We start from the raw sequence: 16,843 nt of genomic DNA on the forward strand, positions 1-16,843 counted from the left end.
TCAGTCCCGTGGCACTCAGGCCCTGCTTTCAGGGGGCCGTGGGGCCGTGCATGTTCTGAACTCTGTGTGCTGCCCACAGGCCTCTCCAGCCGTAGCCCTGCTCCCCAGGGCCTGACGTCTTCTGTGCCCAGTCACTGGAGCTGACGGAAGTCCCCAAGGGGGCAGGCCAGCAGAAGCGCCCACAGCCTAGCAGGGCAGAAACCGTCTCGCCCGGCATCCCAGAAGTCCTTTATTAGGCTGTGTACAGTACTCTGCAGTAGCGACAGGCTCAGCAGAAGCTCAACTCCAGAAGTCTTCTGGCTGACCTTCCTGCCCAGAGGACAGCTCGCCCTCTTCCAGGGGCTGCGAGGCTCAGGTCCAGCGATCACACGGGGGGGTCCCGCTGCCTTGCCCAGCCAGCCCTGAGCAGCCCTCAGGGGCATAGGGGATGGGCTTTGGTGGGCACAAACTGGCACCTGACACACGGCGGGGCAGGCCCTCAACTCAGCGCTCTACCCCACACCTCAGCTCCTGCGGCGCTCGGGACTTGGGGCTGTGCCAGTGCTGCTGGGCCTCTGTGCCGCTGACGTGACAGCCCAGAAGAGCATCCCCACCCCAGGCCACTGCCTGCACACAAGGGGACAAGGTCAAAGTCTCTGTCTCGTGGCAGAAACCACAGACACGGGCAAAACTGGAGCAAAAGGCCTGGGACTACCGAGAGCTAGTTCTTCACGGACGCAGTGGGCTCTGGGGACTGCAGAAACTCGTAAGGGTCGTGGGTCACGTCCGGCTGCTCCCCAACGCTGAGGTGAGAAGGGCTCCCTGCAAGTGTGAGGGAGCACTGTGTCCACATGACACAGAAACCCACGCTGCCCACTGGCTCCCGGGCGCAGCCCAGCCGCAGCCTGATCACAAGGAGGACTTTCTCCAACGGCCCTGGCAAGCCGGCGTGCATCCTGCTCCCAGAATGCCCCGGCACTCCCTGGCAGCCAGGAGAGCGGTGCTGGGTGGGCGGCCACCCACGGGGGACGCTGGCTCAGCACGGTGGGCCTGGGCTCTGCCCCCATCCCAGGAGGAGTGAGTCAGAGCGGACAGCAGGATGTGCCTGAGCCAACCCCACGTGCCACTGCAGGGGTGCCCCACCCAGATGGCGCTGCACTCTGCCCAGCAGAAATGCCCCCCGGGTCCCCCAGAAGAGCGTAGCGCCTGACGGCAGAGGAACCCACAGGGACAGCTGGACTAGGGCGCACAGCCAGGGCCCCCCATAGCACTGTGGCACCCGCTCAGCTGCACCCACTGAGGCCCTTGGGCACAGAGGCAGAGGCAGCCCGGGCCCCAGCCTGTGGCCTGGCCACCTACCCGGGGGGTGCGGCTCCCTCTCGGAGGCATTGGACAGGGAGCTGAGGTTGGAGGACGGCCGGGAGCCCCCTCGCTCGGCCTGCGCCTCGTGCAGGTCCTGCAGCAGCTTCGTGGTCTCATCCAGGTGCAAGTGGCCATCATCGGGGTCCAGCTCCTTCTTCACCTTCCCTGTGGGGGAGAGAACGGCATGCCCCGGGCTCAGCTGGGCCCACAGCCGGCCCACAGGAGAGGGCCCGGTCAGCTATGGGGGCTGGGGAGCTCACAGTGGAGGGCGCCTAGCTGCAGGACGGGGATGGACAGAAGCTCCAGGACCCTCAGGCCAAGCCCTGTTGGCCAGCCTACTGGGTGCTCAAACCCTGTGAAGAGCCTGGGCCACAACAGGACATCTGGGTTGGGCTCCCACGTGGACCACAGAAAGCCAGCGGCCACACGGGGGCTGGAGAGGGCACCACCCAGCCAGGGAAGAAGTCCCCAGGCCCATCGCTGGGCACACCAGCACCCCACGCACATACGTAATGGCCTGCATCCCGTGGCCGGGCCAGTCAAACCCTCGGAAGGGTGTGGCCAGACAGGGGCCTCCATTGCCTCTACACAAGCGAGGCTGGGGCCTCCCTATGCCTGGAAAGGCTCCAAGGCCTCCAAACCACCTATGGCCACAGAACAAAGGCCACCCATCCGAGCTGTGTGCCCTGGCACCCAGTGGAGTAAACCCTGACACCCAAGAAACGCCCGGACCCTGCCACGTGTGCCCGGGGGACTCTGAGGGAAAGCAGGACGCTCCAGCAGGAGAGAGGGAAGGGACAGTGTCCCAGGAGGCAGGGATGGCCTCAGCACACCCACAGCTCCTGCTGCAGGGGGAGAGGTGGCATCTGAAGTGGTGCCCAGGACAGCAGAGCCCACATTCAACAGCCACAGGCCAGGCCAAGCCACTGGGTCCAGCAACACGGAGGCCGCCCTCCTGTGAGCCAGATGATCTGTCCAGGGCTTGGGAGGAAAGCCCCTCCTTCCCCACATGACCTGCACTAGCACCAGGGGTGGGGCTCCGGCCAAGCAGCGCTGCCGTGGACACCAGCAGGGTCCTCTGGTCCACTCCGATGACTCGACCCCTGGAGCTGCAACAGACTCCACGGTGGGGGCCATTCTCTGCACTGACCACATCCCAGGCCCATCAGTAAGCCTGCGCTCTGCTGCTGGCTGGCTGGGCCCCCTCCTCGGGAGGCTCAGAATTTGGGGCCAAGCACTCGTGTCCCATCATGCCACATGGGCAGGCACGCAAGAGCCCAAAGGGACGTGCCCAGCATGACTCACCCAGAGAGCTGAGCATGGACATGTCCAGAGAAGCCTCGGAATATGACTTCACCGACATGAAGTCCAGGACAGAGCCGCCGTCCCCCAACGTGTCCCCAGCCTGTGGAGAGGAGCACACTGAGGTACCCAGCACAGTCATACCCTTCCCAGGGCGCCAAGGGACAGCCCTGGCTCTGAAGCTGCCGTCGGGCGACACTGGGCTGCAGCACATAGGTGGACACACAAGTCCATGTCCGGGGACAAACTCTCAGACTGCCCAGTGCCTACTGTCACTCAAAGCCAGTGACTTGTCACCTTCCAAGGACTCAGGCATGCTGGGGACGTGGGACCACATCCAAGGTCCCATGGCCATCCCACAGCCAAGCTCCCTTCTCCCCCAGCAAGGGCCTCCTGGGGAGTCTGCGCCAGCCCAGGGTGCTGTCAGCCCCTGCTGCCCAGCTGCTGCCCTCACACCCAGGCCTACGGCCTCTTCAAGCTCCAGGGGACCCCAGGCCCCACCCACGGCAGATGGCCCGAGATCAAGTCTGCAGGAGCTGTCCTGCCAGCCAGAGGCAGGCTCTGCAGCAAGGGCCTATGGCCCCATTCCACAGGACAGGCCACTCAGGTGCCATGGCCCCTGCCCACCCTGAGGGCAGCACCACCGGCCGGGAAGGAGAGAAGCCCCACAACTCACACTCCCTCAGAAAGAACCTGTTCCCAGAGACGCAGCAGGCGCTGTCCTGCAGCCCCCAGGGCCAGACCCAGGGCTGCCATGCAAAACCTCGTCCAGCTCCGTGTGCACTCGAGAAACCCACCTTTACTTCATCTGCAGGCCTCGGGGGCGCACTTCTTCTCTGCAAAGGAACACAGGTGGACACCCGGTCTTCCAAGGCCATTCTCATGCAGGGCAACCTCTTTACATCACCACAAGCAAGAGCTGCACAGCCCTGGGAGCTCCCAGCCAACTTCACGGCATCCCAGGGGAGGCCAGGTCCCACAGGGCTCCTCAGCTGGCAGCAAAGGCAGCCACCACAGGCCCACACGCCTCTGCCAGCCGAACTCTGTAGCAGTGCTGGGTGGGGGGTGCCTGAAAGGTGGGGAACGCAGGGGCAGAGGGTCCCAAAGCCGTGCCTGCAGCCAAGGATGTTTAAAATAAGCCAGGGACAGCAGCACAAGCAGGCCAGGTGGTTTACCCCAGATGCTGGGTGCCGAGGGGGGTGTATGCACAGGGCCGGCAGGGCCACGGGCCACGCGTTCCCCACCACCTGCAGTCCTGTGCTCCGACAGGAGCGTTCCCTTGAAAGCATCCTAGCTTTGCACACGTTCCTCAAAACAGTCATTCAGAGTTTGTCCCCACATCTGTTTCCAGGATGTCTCTGAGCCGACCCTGTCCTACCCACCAGCCTCTCACCAAGCCGGCCCTGTCTCTCCCACCGGCCCCTCACTGAGCTGACCCTGTTCTTCCCACCTGCCCCTCACTAGCGACCGTCCCAGGCCTTCCCCACACCCTGCAGTGCCTGCCAGACATCCCATCACTCCGTTCTCACACCAATCACCCAGAAGAGCCACTGCTTTGCAGTCCACAGCCACCCCAGGCCTCAGGAGTCATGTCCCTCCTGCTGTGGCACCCACCTGTAGCAGCACCACCTGCAGAGGGGCTGGCCTCCTGCCAGAGGGACCCTCAGCTGGAGGACTGTGGCCGGGCAGGGCACAGGGCTGGTGGAGTCCGAGGGACCTGCCTTGAAGCTCCAGCACGCAGATGCCCTCTGTGCCCAGGGCACAGGTGCATCCCAATGTCACCCAGGCCGCCAGAGTAGACCAGCAGTGCCACTCCACACCCAGACTAAGCTCCCAGCCAGCCACAAGCGCTGGCCTTCTGCCAAGATGAAAGCCAGCACTCCCCAGGAAGATGACAGAAGGCACCAATTGTGGTTGACAGGCACAGATGTCACACCATCTACTGCAGGACTTCTCACAGCCACGGTACTCTCAGTGTGTTGGAGACACTTTTATTGGGGCTGGGGATATGTAGCTCAGTTGGTACAGTGCTTGCTTTGCATGCATCCAAGGCCCTGGGTTCAATCCCCAGTACCACCACCAAAAAAAAAAAAAACAAAACACTTTTAACATGAGATCTACACAAAATGACCCACAAGGACTGAGGTGGCCAGTGGTCAAGTGCTTGCCTAACCCGTTCCTAGGTATCCCCAGCCCTCAGGAGATAAGGTTCATAAGTGGAAGGCCTCTATGCCCCTGTCTGTTGTCAGAGTTCTGGATACGGCTGACCCAGGCCGACCTACACCCCGACTAGCCAGAGGTAACTTCCAGCAGCCACGTGTGGCTGCAGACGATCGCCCAGACTGTGGACACCTTGCATCCAGCCAACACGGCTGGATCCACAGGCCTGCACAGTGGCCGATGGGCCTCTTCCAGGAGCAGCCCCACGGCAGTGTGGTGGGCATTACCGGTGCGGCAGGAGACAGGTGGGAAGGAGAACAGCTGGATTCGCGAGACCACGCGACCTCAGGAAGCCTCGTGGCCTGCAGCAACCAGGGGTTTGCACCAGGCCCAAGAGCAGTTTGGTAAAGTTCCCTTCCCCCCAGCAAGGGCCTCCTGGGGAGTCTGCGCCAGCCCTGCTGCCCAGCTGCTGCCCTCACCCCCAGGCCCATGGCAACTGGAAGCCATAGCAACAGAAACTAGTCAGAGCCAAACCAACCACACATTCACACAAGACCACGAGATGCGGGGTGGGGGGGGGGGAGCACTAGCAGCAGCTGAGCTGACACCAGGGCATCCAAGTCGTGCCGGGACCCAGGAAAGGCAAGAGGCACCAGCAGGAGGTGAGACAGCAGGCGGGGACTGTCACCTTGAGGCACAGGCCGGGCGTGGCACACCCCAGCAGGAGCCTGACAGTGGGCAGACGCAGGTGTAGCCCTGCAGCCAGAGGGCAGCAGTCCTGGAGCTGCCCGCCACACCCAGCCTCCTGTTTAAAAGGCATGTGCACCCTTGGCCTGGGGCAGCAGGAAGCTGGGGACGCTGCAGGGGCTGCAGCCTGAGACCCAGAGCCTGAAGAAAACACATCGGAACAAAACACAAAGCGGACCCTAGGGCTGGGATCCCGTCCCTCAGGAGGGACAGCGGTTCAGAGACAAGGCAAAGGCAAGCCCTCCAGGCCAACCCAGGGGCCTCGCCTCGACAGGTGAGGACCACCAGACCCCAGGCTGCAGGAGCCCCACAGGCTGCTGCAAGAGAAGCTCAGGGCCCTGTCCAGGGCAGGACAGGAGCTCCAAAAGGGGGCCCGCGCGGCCAGTGTCCTCAGGAGACAACTCCTGGTCCAGAGCACACTGTCACCCAAGGACACAGCAGGGTGGACGAGCTCCTTCCCTGGGCCATGCCACACGCACAACCCACCTGCTTCAGCTGGAAGAGCACCCTCGAGTGGTCTCCTCCCGTGATCTGGTCCAGGAGGTCATCTACCATTCTCTTGCTGTAGCTCCCAGCGTCCTTCACAAACTCCTGCAGGCTAAAGGGGACCGTGTGAGACAGTGTGCTAAAGGCCCTGTCTACCCTCAAGGACTGCTGCCCACCAGAGTCCTCCAGATCAACCCAAGGGGCCTTGAAGGTGAAGATCACCAGGAGCCAACCAAGTCAGGGAATGGTAAACACATGACCGTCCCACACAGACTGGCCACCTCCACCAGCCTGGAGGAGGCCGTGCCTATAGGGTGGGGCTAAAAGCACAGCAAGCCAGATGGCCACAGGGGAGGTGGTGAAGCATGTGGCAGTGCCCCAGCAGACTGGTCGCCCTGGAGAGGCTTCCCATACAGCGGTGAAGCAAGGCCCTGAGCACACAGCTCCTCAGTAGCCGCCCAGGTCAGGTCCTCTCTAGTGATGACCTGCGGCAGGCTGGGGCACTGCTGAGAGCCAGAGGAGACTGCTGCCCCGCTCCCGTGGCCACTCCAAGGGCCAGCCTGGGCAGGCCATGCCTACCTCAGCGCGCACTGCACGCCCGTCTCGTCTCCGTAGGCCGAGTACAGCAGCTCTGCCTCATCTGACTTTAAGTCACCAAACACAGAGTTGTTCTGCATGGACAACGCAGTGCTGGCACTGGACAGGAACGTGACTAGAAAGGGGACAGTGGGACATCAGAGCCAAGCCCTAGGCACCTCTGTTCCTGGTGGTAGCCGTCCCTGCTGGGCCAGCTCAACGCCCCAAGGACGTCACCCACAGACACCAGGGCCCTCCTGCCATGTGGCCAAGAGAACGCCTCTGGACACTGAAGTCCCTGCAACTGACAACTGTACTGGAGGCAGGCGCAGCAGCGTCCCCAACACAGGCGTGAAGGGCAGGAGTGCGGGGAGGGAGGTGCTGCTCGGCATGGTGTATGCCCGGAGCACAGGGAGGACGGGGACACTGGGGCTGAGCAGGCACTCCAGCAGGCGATGCACTCCAGCCCAGGCTGTGCCATCAGCAGAGGGACACGCGTGAGGCTGAGGTGGGGCCGAGACGGGAATGGAGAGTTCTCCCCAGGGCAGACTGGAGTTGAGCCCATGGGGCCCTGCAGATAGCACAGTGACCACAGGAAGGGAAGGAGGACAGGGACGCATCCTGACCCCAGAAAGGGACAGAAAACAGAAGAAACCCTACAACCAGGGGGTGCAGATCAGTGCTCAACGCACGCTCTGAAACAGGGCTGCACCTCAAGCCCGTAAGGAAAGGCGAAGTGTGGCAGGGAGGACGGGGCGGGGCGTGGCGGGGCGGCGGCCAGCTGGCACACCTTTGCTTCTTCTCTCGTCTTTGAAGCCCAGCGTCGTGAAGCCTGGGAGCAGTTTGCTGGAGAGCGAGCTCAGGTCCACAGGGTGCGTCTCCTCTTCTGCAGGAAGACGGGAGGTGTGGGCAGGCAACCGGCAGCCGGCAGGCCCAGGCAGGATGGCTTGCGGGCTGACCTGGGCTCTCGCGGCTGCTTCTCCGCTCCCATTCTCTCCACCCCCAGGGCAACAGCATCAAGAGGGCCCGTCTTGGCCTGGCCACCCAGGCTCCCCACAGCGCTCACGCAGGGCCAGAGCCCAGAGGAAGCCTCGCCCACCCTGCCCACGGCCAAGCAGCGGCAGCCACCACAGCTTGCTGCCAGCTGCACGTCTGCTAGCCACCTCACTCCCGCCACCCGGGCTCGGAACAGATCCCTGCACTCCCGACAGCCACCTATCCCGGCACTGTCTGACCTAGGTACCAATGGCCTCCCCTGTTCTCTTAGAGAACACTGCGGTCACCCCAGCTAAGCATTAGAGGTTGGAGTGACGTCCTATACACATTGGAGAACACCAGTCAACCCGCTAACATGGCTGGGCGAGGCAGTGCCACAAGGTGTGTGGGCACCTGGGCAGGCTGTGGGGAAGCCAAGCCAGTGTGGCCACATACCACCCTCCCCACGTGCTGCAGGTGCGTCCGGATCCCAGTGAACCAGGCGTGGGGCAGTCTCCCCTCCTGCCTGGGGATGCTTCCTGGGGCCAGAGCACCCACCAGGCGGGGGCCCAGCCCTCTCACCTGCTGTGACCGTCCCTGCTACTCTGTTGGAGCTCAGCAGGCCGGTGCCTCCCAAGTCCCAACCATGAGGCTGACTGGCCTCCCTGCACACATGCGGCACCTAGGTGCATGCAGAGTAGGAAGCCAGGCAGCTGTGATGCTGACCCTTCACCAGCAGCACGGACATATGGCCCAGTGACATGGGCTTTGCATCACTGAGCCTGCACAGGGGTCAAAGGGCAAAGGTCAGGCAACTGAAAATCAGACCCTGGGTGGGACACCCACCATCGGCATCTGGCTCGGCTGCATTCACCACGCTGTAAAGCAGGCTTCCGTCTCCAAGCTTCTTCAGGTAGCCCATCTGCAAGGAAACAGCACCTGAGCATGCCCTGGGACAGCACCCCACAATGGAGGGCAGCAGGAGCCAGTCTTTGCCACGTGGTTAGAGAGTGCAGCGGCCTCTGGTGTGGGGCGGACGCAGAGCTTTTGGTGGAGAGCATGTCCGAGTTGAGGCCAACCCAGGTCCATGCAGATCCATCAGGAGCCCTATGCCCACGTGTTTCCAGCTCTGCCAGAGGCCTCGCTCAACACCTGGTGCCCAACCTGCGTGCAGACCCGCCTGCCCAGCAGAACTGAGCCTGGCCACACAGCAATCCTGGCTCGGACGGAGCAGCCTGAGGTCCCCGGACCACCACCCAACACCATCACTTAGCTTTCTACTTCTGTCTGTTTGGTACTGGGACTGAACCCCGGGGTATCTATGTGAGCTACACCCCAGCCCTTCTGTTTTTTTGTTTGAGACAGGGTCTTGCCAAGTGGCTGGGGTTTCTCCAAGTTGCCCAGCTGGCCTTGAACTTGCCATCCTCCTGCCTTAGCTTCTCTGTCACTGGGGTCCCAGGCGTGGGCCACACCCGGTGTGTTTAAGCTTCCTCGCGTGCCATCAGCGTGCACTCTCGAGAGTCCTCCCAGACCAGGCGATGGCAAGACTGGGAGCCAGGGGCGCAGGGCTCGGGAGCTAGGCAGCACGTGCTCCACCATGCGGACGCACTGGGCCACACACAGACAGAACAGGGGCAGGGGCAGTGGAGCAAACAGCGCCGGAGCTATTGCCGCTGCACAGGCAGACCAGGGCAAGTGAGGAGCACCCTGTCAGGGACATTCGAACACTCCCTGCAAAGAGGCCTGGCCGGCGGGGAGGCTAGTGGGTAGGGTGCACACCAAGCGATGAGAAGACGGGCCGGGCACTACGTGGTGAGGGGTGCATCGTGGCTACTGGTGGCCCTGCCAACGGGCCACACTGGGGCCTTTCTGAGGAAATAAGGCCAGGAGGACCAAGGAGCTGGTGTGCCCTCTGACCTGGACTCTCCCAAGATAAAGGGCAGTGCTGCGGCCTGAGTGGTCCCCTTGCAAGGCACTGTAGGGCTGTGGTGGTGTCCTCCTGACTCTGAGGGCCGTGCTTGTGACACACATGAATGCCTGGGCCAGGGGCCGGGGCACTACCTTGCCACCCGGGAGGAACCGGCTGATCCTGTCCCGGGCTTCATCGGCCGCGTGCTCCACCAGGGCCAGCACATGCTCCTCCGCTGTGCTGTCTGTCAGGCTGCAGGCATTCCCCTCAGGCTCGAACATGCAGCTGCAGGGCAGGGACACCAGGCGTCAGACGCTCCGCCCAGCATGCCCCACGCACAGGCTGGCAGCTTGTGGCCTGGGCCCCTTTAAGCCCCAGGCACCTCTCACACCTCTACCCAAAGACAAGGCTCCTGTGGGAATGGGGGGGGGGGGTGTCGTGTGCAGAGCACCTGCTCCCAGTCCAGCTAAAGGAGCACTCCCCTAAAGCACAAGGAGAGAGGGACAGCATTCTTATCCAAGGCACCACAGGAGCCACAGACCAGGGGCTGAGCACCACGCACGGGCAGAGCTAGGTGTGGCTGTCAGCAGGTCTGGACCCAGAGCAGCGTGGCCAGGGTCCCGGGCCAGAGGACATCTGGCCGAGTGGCTCAGAGGCCTGCCTCCTGCAGAAGTCGAAGCAGATGCAGGGCCTCCCCCTGTGTAGGGCAGGGGTCTGAATGGCTAAGAGCTTCTGGCAGCAGGGGCAGGTCCTATGTGAGGGTGTCCCTCTCAGTCACTGCCACGACAGCACCCTGGAAACCCATCACGGGAAGGATGTCATCGAGAGCCACAGTGCAGGGCTCCATAGCACTGGGCTGACACTCAGGCACGGCCTATGACACAACCCGACAAGGCCCCGCCTGAGGTGACAAGCCAGCACCAGCGCGAGGCCCCGCCTGAGATCTGGATGTTCGGAGACTTTCTGCAGGTCTGAGCCCTGAGCAGAAGGCCAAGCACCCACAAGCCAGCTGGTGTCCTGCAGGGAGACGACAGAAGGCACTGGAGCACACCGGTCTGCATTGGGAATCGCGCCCTCCGTCCTCTCAACCTTGTGACCCAGGCCACTAGAGGAGGTACGTAGCACAGACACTCAGCCCTGACCAGCTGGGTGTCCCCACTCTGTGCAACTTGGGTGTGTTCTGCATCTGTGGCTCAAAGCAGAGCCACGAGGTCACGGGCCAGATGTGCTGGTGAGGAAACAAAACTCACAAGGGTTCCCGCGAGGCCTCAGCAGGTGCTGCCGCAGGGGACTGCACCGCGCCAGCCTCCATGCTCAGCCTCCTAAGACCAATTGCACTGTGAAACTCCAGGCCTGGGCACAAAGAGGAGGGCCCCCTGGAGGACCTCTAGTCAGCTGCAACCTGCAGTGCCCACCTGCTTCCTGACCACCAGGCTGCCCTTCCCTCCAGTCCAGCATCTATGCAGCCACAGAGGCAGCACAGAGAGCCTGTCTTGTGGCAAGACAAAACTCTCCATGAGTGCTGGCTACCCAGAGCGGGCCACCGAGCCTCCCGTACGCAGGGACAGGCACAGCAGAGGCCATCAGCAGATGCTTGTCCAGGGGCTGCCCCAGGAGTGGCCAAGAAATATCACACCCACAGAATGGAAGGCACTTCAATGACCAGTCGGTTGCATGTGTTGCAGGCCTGGCCAGAGGGCCCCATGCCACGCCTGGGCCAGCACAAGGCACCAGCCTCAACATGGCCTCCTGCCTCCCGTGTCCACCAGAGGCGGGCATTGCTGTGGAGAGCAGGACGGTGAATAACAGCGTGTGCTAGGCAACCACAGCACACTACGGAAGTGACCCGAGGACCCTGGTCCACAGGCTGCTCTGAGACATGGCCAAGGCCACCCATGCAGGGGCCCTTATCCTCCTCACGCTGCAGGCCAGCAGGGAAGGCCGTGCTGAGTCCGCCCGGTGCCTGGCAGGACCCGCAGGCTTTGAGCAGCTGCCTCCTTGCAGAAGCTCCTGCCAGTCTCCACCTGGCCACCTGCAGTCTCTCCTCTCTGGGGCCCGCCCCGGAGCCTCACCTGATGGCTTCTCTACTTGGCTTTTTGGACTTCTTGGCAGTTTCTACTTGTACAGGCACAGCCTCAGGAACGGGCTCCTCAACGGCCGCGTCCTCACTGCCCAAGAGAGCTGCCTGCTGAGAGAAATCCATGTCCTGCATAAACGACATGCTGCGCTTCAAAGCTAACAGCCGCTCCTAGAATCAGAAAGGACAGAGCAGCGGACTTTACCTCTCCCTCACAGCCACAGGGCCATGACGATGGGATGGGATGGTGGCCACCGCCTCACCTGGCCCACAGCTAGCTCCCAGCACAGCAGTGCCAGTGGGCACGGGCTCAGCACCAAGGGATGCAGCCCAGAGCCCATGGGGGAACAACCAGAGCCAACAAGCAGCCCCCACGGGCAGGGGACACTGCAGGCAGACCTGGGAGGCCCCTCGTCCCGTGGGACAGTGCCCTGCCAGGCACACCCACGGCAGCACTGCAGTCGGCCCAGCGCAGGACCCCCACCCCCAGCCCTCACAGCTACTCTGTGCAGGAAAGGGAGCCCAGCAGAGGCCGCCAGGCAGGGCGGCGGGCGAGGCGGATGAATGGGTGTCACTCGCCGTGCTTCTGTCACACGGAAGCCACAGTGTAGTCTGGCCCTCGGGCCGCCGTCGGAGGCCCCTTACTTTGCTCATCATCTTAAAGCCGGCATGGAGGATCTTCTTGGCCAACTTGTAGTACACGGTGTCAGGCCGGTTATAGGTCATCGCATTGTCACACATCAGCTTAAAGTCTGCCTGGAGAGAGCAGCAGGTCAGAGGGCTCCTCAGGCTGGAGGTGCCACGTGAACAGGAGCCCAGGAAGGGCTAGGGATGAGTGGGGTTTAGTCCTCTCCACCCTGTGATCTGAACAGCAATTTTCAAGAACTCAGAGCCATGCGCAGTTTTTCATGGGTCTGTGTTTGTTGAAGATTCCCCGTGAAAAGCGGGCACTGTCTCTGACCTCCCTGGGCACGACACGTGTGTCTGAGAGGGACACAGGCAGGTCCCCTGCTTCCCCCTCCAACCCACCTCTCTCCAGCAGGGATATGGACCAAGACAGGATTTGGCAGCAATGTTAAGTTCTTTTGGGTAGAAGTAAGGGACAAGGTGACAGCGGGCACCATGATTCCTCTGCCTCCAAGGTCTCTCCAAGCAGGGAACTTGGAATGCCATCTACAAGTTTCCTAAAACTATTAGAAAGATGTCCCCCAGGTGAGGAGAGCCTCGCTGAGCAGCTCTCACCCAGAGATGCTGGCATGCCTGTCACCACAGATCCCTGGGCACCTGCCTCCCACAGTGAGGGGCACTGGAGGCGTCCACTGGCTGGCAGCACGCCACCTGTGTCCTTGACAGAGCACGGGCCTGGGTCTCCCACCAGCGCTCTGCCAGTGTCCCCAGGGAAGTGAGGCAGTGCAGCCAACACACCTCCAGGCCATCAGCTCTGGATGATGCCTGACGGAGTGCTGCCCCTCTGCCCTCAGCCAGCAACTCGCAGACCCCAGGCTGGGTCCTGGGGAGGACCTGAGGAGGACCTGGGGAGGACCTGGGGAGGGCAGTGCTTCACGCCTGGCCCTGGCCTCGCTGGTCTCTCCCAGGAAGCCCCTCCAACCACCTTTCCTGCACTGCTGTGGTGAGCGCCAAGCCAGCCCACTCTGCAGCTCTCCAGAGCTACCCCAGATGCAGCCCAGAGCCAGTATGGCCTGTGTTCCTCCTGCCTCGCCAGGGGCAAGTTCAAATTCACCAGGAGCCAAGAGCAGAGCTTCCAGGAGAAACACGCATTCCCAAAAGAATAAAACCAAACACACAGGACAAAACTGGAATCAAGGAGATCATGCTGCTCCCAATGCCCACTGTGAGCCAGGCCACCCAGACACACTCCTCATACCTGTGGGACAAGCCCTGTGTGACCAGCACGATGACCTAAGGTCTCTGACCGCCCACAGCACACAGCTCAGCCTCCGACCCAATGCAGGGAAGGCCAACCTACTTCCTTCCTGTTGTCTGTGGACCCCCAGGACCCTGCCCACGGACACGTCCAGCTACGCTGAGCCAAGGTGAGCGAGAGGTGTGCCAGACATTCACGGAGCTACGCGGTGTGCCAGAAAGCACGGGCTTACCTTGAATTCTGTGACCGACTTATACTCGTTGGCCACGATCTTGTCCTTCATCGTGCCGAAGTCCATTGGGTGTTTTATTATCATCGAATATCCAGGAGCGATTGCATCCGTGACAGGAAAAGCAAAAAACCCATGAGGGTCTTTTCTGAAAGCAAAGACGCCTTTAAAGAGGACAAACTTTAAACCTAGATTTCTAAGCCACACAAAGATCCTCGCGATCAGAAAACTTACAACTGACCAGGTTGAACTTTGCTTCCCAAAGGTAGACCCCACCCTGCGCCTTCAGGCTGTGACAGCCTCTGGAGCAGGACACACTCCTGCCTCAGTTCCCACCTTCAGGCAGCCAGCACCAGCCGTGCCTCTGGCCCAAGCCCCAGCCACCCTCAGGCTGCACTCTGGCCCCAGCCCTGCCCTCATCTCGCAGATCTTCCCACCCTGGCTGGACTGCGAGCCCCCTGGGAAGGCACACGACAGGGCAGGGGACGCTGTGGATGGAAGACAGAGCTCACCTCTGCAGCTGGCGGAGGAAGTGCTCCAGGAGCTGCTGGATGGGCGTGCTCTCGGTCTCCGCTGCCCATCAGAAAGAAAGCAGAGACAAGCCACGTGAGGCTGGGCCCCTCATCTCCCAGCACTTCAAGTCCCAGCAAGAATGTGCACACAGACAACTCAGACTCCGCGGCTCCTGTCGGCTAGCTGGGTGGAAGGGGTGCCCACAACACCCGTCTCAGACCCCTACCTCAGCAGCACAGACCTGCCACTCAGGCTGTTCCCAGCTCAGACTCAACTGGGCCTGGCGCATCCTGGGCAAGGGCCTGAAGCATGGGCCTGGACATGCCATACAAAGTTCTCCTGACGACAACAGCGGTACCTGTGGCTCTGGCTGTGATGCTCTTGAGCGAGCAGGGTGCACCACGTAGCACCCATCACTAACCCTGGCGGCACCCTGGGGCTGCGCTGGCTACAGGCCCTCCCACAGGCAGTGACATCTCTCAGGCCACAATGTTCAGCAAACTGTGATGCCTGACTGCTGCTTCATGCCTACTGCCTACCGTCCCCACAAACTGGAGGAGGCCAAGGAAAAAGATCCCCGAGAGACAGCCGCACAGGTGAGTCACAAGCTCTGCAGAATTGGCCTCTGGGCAGCCATACCACATGGCTCCTAATGGTCTGAAAAACCCAGCAGTAGCCTCCTTGTCATGTCCCTAATGTCCCACCCAGCTGCCTCAGTTTCCCAGCTGTCTGGGAAGCACAGGATGCCAACTTCTGTCGGATATCTGGGGATGCAGGTCCAAAGGAAAGACCGTGCGCGGGGAACTCCAGGCAGACACCAGCCCTGGCACATAGCCCAGGGCAGGAGCTAAGTGAAGACCACCCCAGCCTCCTTCCCTTCAGTTGCAGCCATCTGAAGGGAGTCCAGACCCACCTAGGTACTTTCTCCCAGGGGACTACCACTTCCACTGAACTGCCCATGTCTAGAGTGAGATCAACTTGGGGATCACTCACCTGACACTCTCCATGAGGAGCAACAAGGCAGATAAAAGCAAACTTTTAGACTCAAGATTGGCCGGATATTTCTGTGAAGGCCAGATAAAACAATCTAGTAGTGAGGTCACACACCTCAAGCCTCTGAGGCACCTGCCTTTTTCTTTTCGTGTTTAAAAGTGAATAAATCATGCTTAGCTTGTGGGTTAAAGGGTTTTTAAAGGCCACAGGCAGTAAGTGGCCAACTGATCTGGATGAGGGTGGGAACCCCGGGTCCAGGGCACGCTGGCATGGGCCCAGGAGAGCACCAGCCTCTCCCAAGAGGCTCCCTGAACAAGAGCCACCCCTATCTTGCCTGGCTGTGTCCGGCAAGCTCGCACCGGCCGATCTGGGGGTGGCTCCACCTCCACCTTCTTTCCAGGGTCGAAGTCGTCTGCCTCTCCCTCTGTGTCACAGTGCTCCTTCTCCCTCTTCCGCTTCTTCTCCTCCTGTGAGGCAGGCAGAGCGACAGCTGCACTGCATCTCGCCCCGCCTAAGCAGGAGACGCATGCCTCTGCCTCAGTCCAGGGGACACCCCTCCCGAGACCCTGCCACAGGGCAGCCAAGGACCAGCCCCAGGTGCCCACAGCAAGCCACTGGCCTGTGGTCTGCAGCTCCTGCAGCCCTGCAGCAGTCCCAGCCATGACCCCACCTTCCGCTTTCTCCTCTCCTCGTCATCTGGATGCTTCTCCTTCTCTGACTTCTTCTTCTTTTTCTTCTTCTTCTCTCTGTGTCTCTCCCGCTCGTGATCTGACCGGTCCTCGTAGTAGCTGGAGTCATGGCCTGAGCCTGAGAGCTCGGTCACCTCGCTCCCGCCCACCTTGAGCACCAGCTTCAGAGGCTTCTCCAGTGGAGCATCTGCATAATCTGCAACAGGCCAGGGCCGCTGAGTGCTCAGCACGTGCAGGACCCACAGCCCCAGAGGTCGGTGGCCCCAGGGTAAGGCCGAGGAGCTGCCAGAACCCTGGGCAAAGGCAGCTTGGCAGTGCTCCTCCCTCCACTGGAAGCCCCTTACCATGCAGGGAAGGAACAAGGCCAGGTTCCCTTACCAGCAGCCCCTCCCCTTGCTGCAGCTGTAGGTCACACCCCCACCAGTCAGAGGAGCTGCTGCTGGCAGAGGGAGGGGAAGGCAGGTAGGGAAAGGGCAGGAGAGGTGATCCCCTGGCAAGGCAGCAAGGGTGCTCTAGGGCAGGTGACCCGGGACCGGCCAATTTTGGGGGACACCAACCTGGATCCCCCATCCTTAGCCTAGGTTCTTCTCCCATGCCCTCTCCCCAGAGCCTGGGAACCCACTTAGGCCTCTCTGCCCAAGCCTGCCACCTAGCCCAGGACCTTAGGACCCTTCTCCACCCACTCCTGAACCCCCGGACCTGCCCTGCCCAATCCTGCCACCCCTGCCCAGGTCCCCATTACACCCTCCCGGCCCAAGACCCCGAACCCTCCCTGCCCAGGCCCCCAGGGCCCAGGCACCCTCACCACCCCGGACCCCAGCATCTCCCTGTCCAGGCCCCCAGAGACCCGGCACCCTCCCTACCCAGGCCCCTCCCCCGCAGGACCCCAGGCCCCTCTCTGCCCAGAACCCTAGGACCCCAGCACCCCTGCCATCCAGGCCCCCAGAGCCCAGCACCCTCC

The 16,843-nt window shown here is 62.0% G+C and overlaps 1 protein-coding gene across 7 annotated transcripts; it reads right to left on the bottom strand.

The window, feature by feature from the left end:
• Positions 1 to 216: 216 nt before the first annotated feature.
• On the bottom strand, positions 217 to 16,244 carry Brd9 (bromodomain containing 9). 7 transcript variants are annotated; one of them, XM_048813954.1, is made up of 17 exons: positions 15,864 to 16,244; positions 15,528 to 15,660; positions 14,200 to 14,260; positions 13,691 to 13,835; positions 12,219 to 12,329; positions 11,569 to 11,744; positions 9,649 to 9,781; positions 8,434 to 8,509; positions 7,403 to 7,498; positions 6,616 to 6,748; positions 6,037 to 6,148; positions 5,492 to 5,608; positions 3,441 to 3,479; positions 2,647 to 2,746; positions 1,339 to 1,506; positions 695 to 801; positions 217 to 606 (listed from the first exon to the last, which is right to left on the bottom strand). In XM_048813954.1, exons 1-16 carry the CDS (start codon positions 16,227 to 16,229, stop codon positions 701 to 703), a joined length of 2,067 nt encoding a protein of 688 aa, XP_048669911.1. In that variant the 5' UTR covers positions 16,230 to 16,244; the 3' UTR covers positions 217 to 606; positions 695 to 700. The 7 variants fall into 7 exon arrangements, 6 of the variants coding, with proteins under 6 accessions (XP_048669911.1, XP_048669910.1, XP_048669914.1 ...); XM_048813953.1 differs by having other exon boundaries at positions 217 to 801; XM_048813957.1 differs by lacking the exon at positions 5,492 to 5,608 and having other exon boundaries at positions 217 to 801; positions 11,569 to 11,681.
• Between the last annotated feature and the right edge of the window lie 599 nt (positions 16,245 to 16,843).

The sequence above is a fragment of the Marmota marmota genome, unplaced genomic scaffold (assembly GCF_001458135.2).
Source record: "Marmota marmota marmota unplaced genomic scaffold, marMar, whole genome shotgun sequence".
Classification (NCBI taxonomy): domain Eukaryota; kingdom Metazoa; phylum Chordata; class Mammalia; order Rodentia; family Sciuridae; genus Marmota; species Marmota marmota.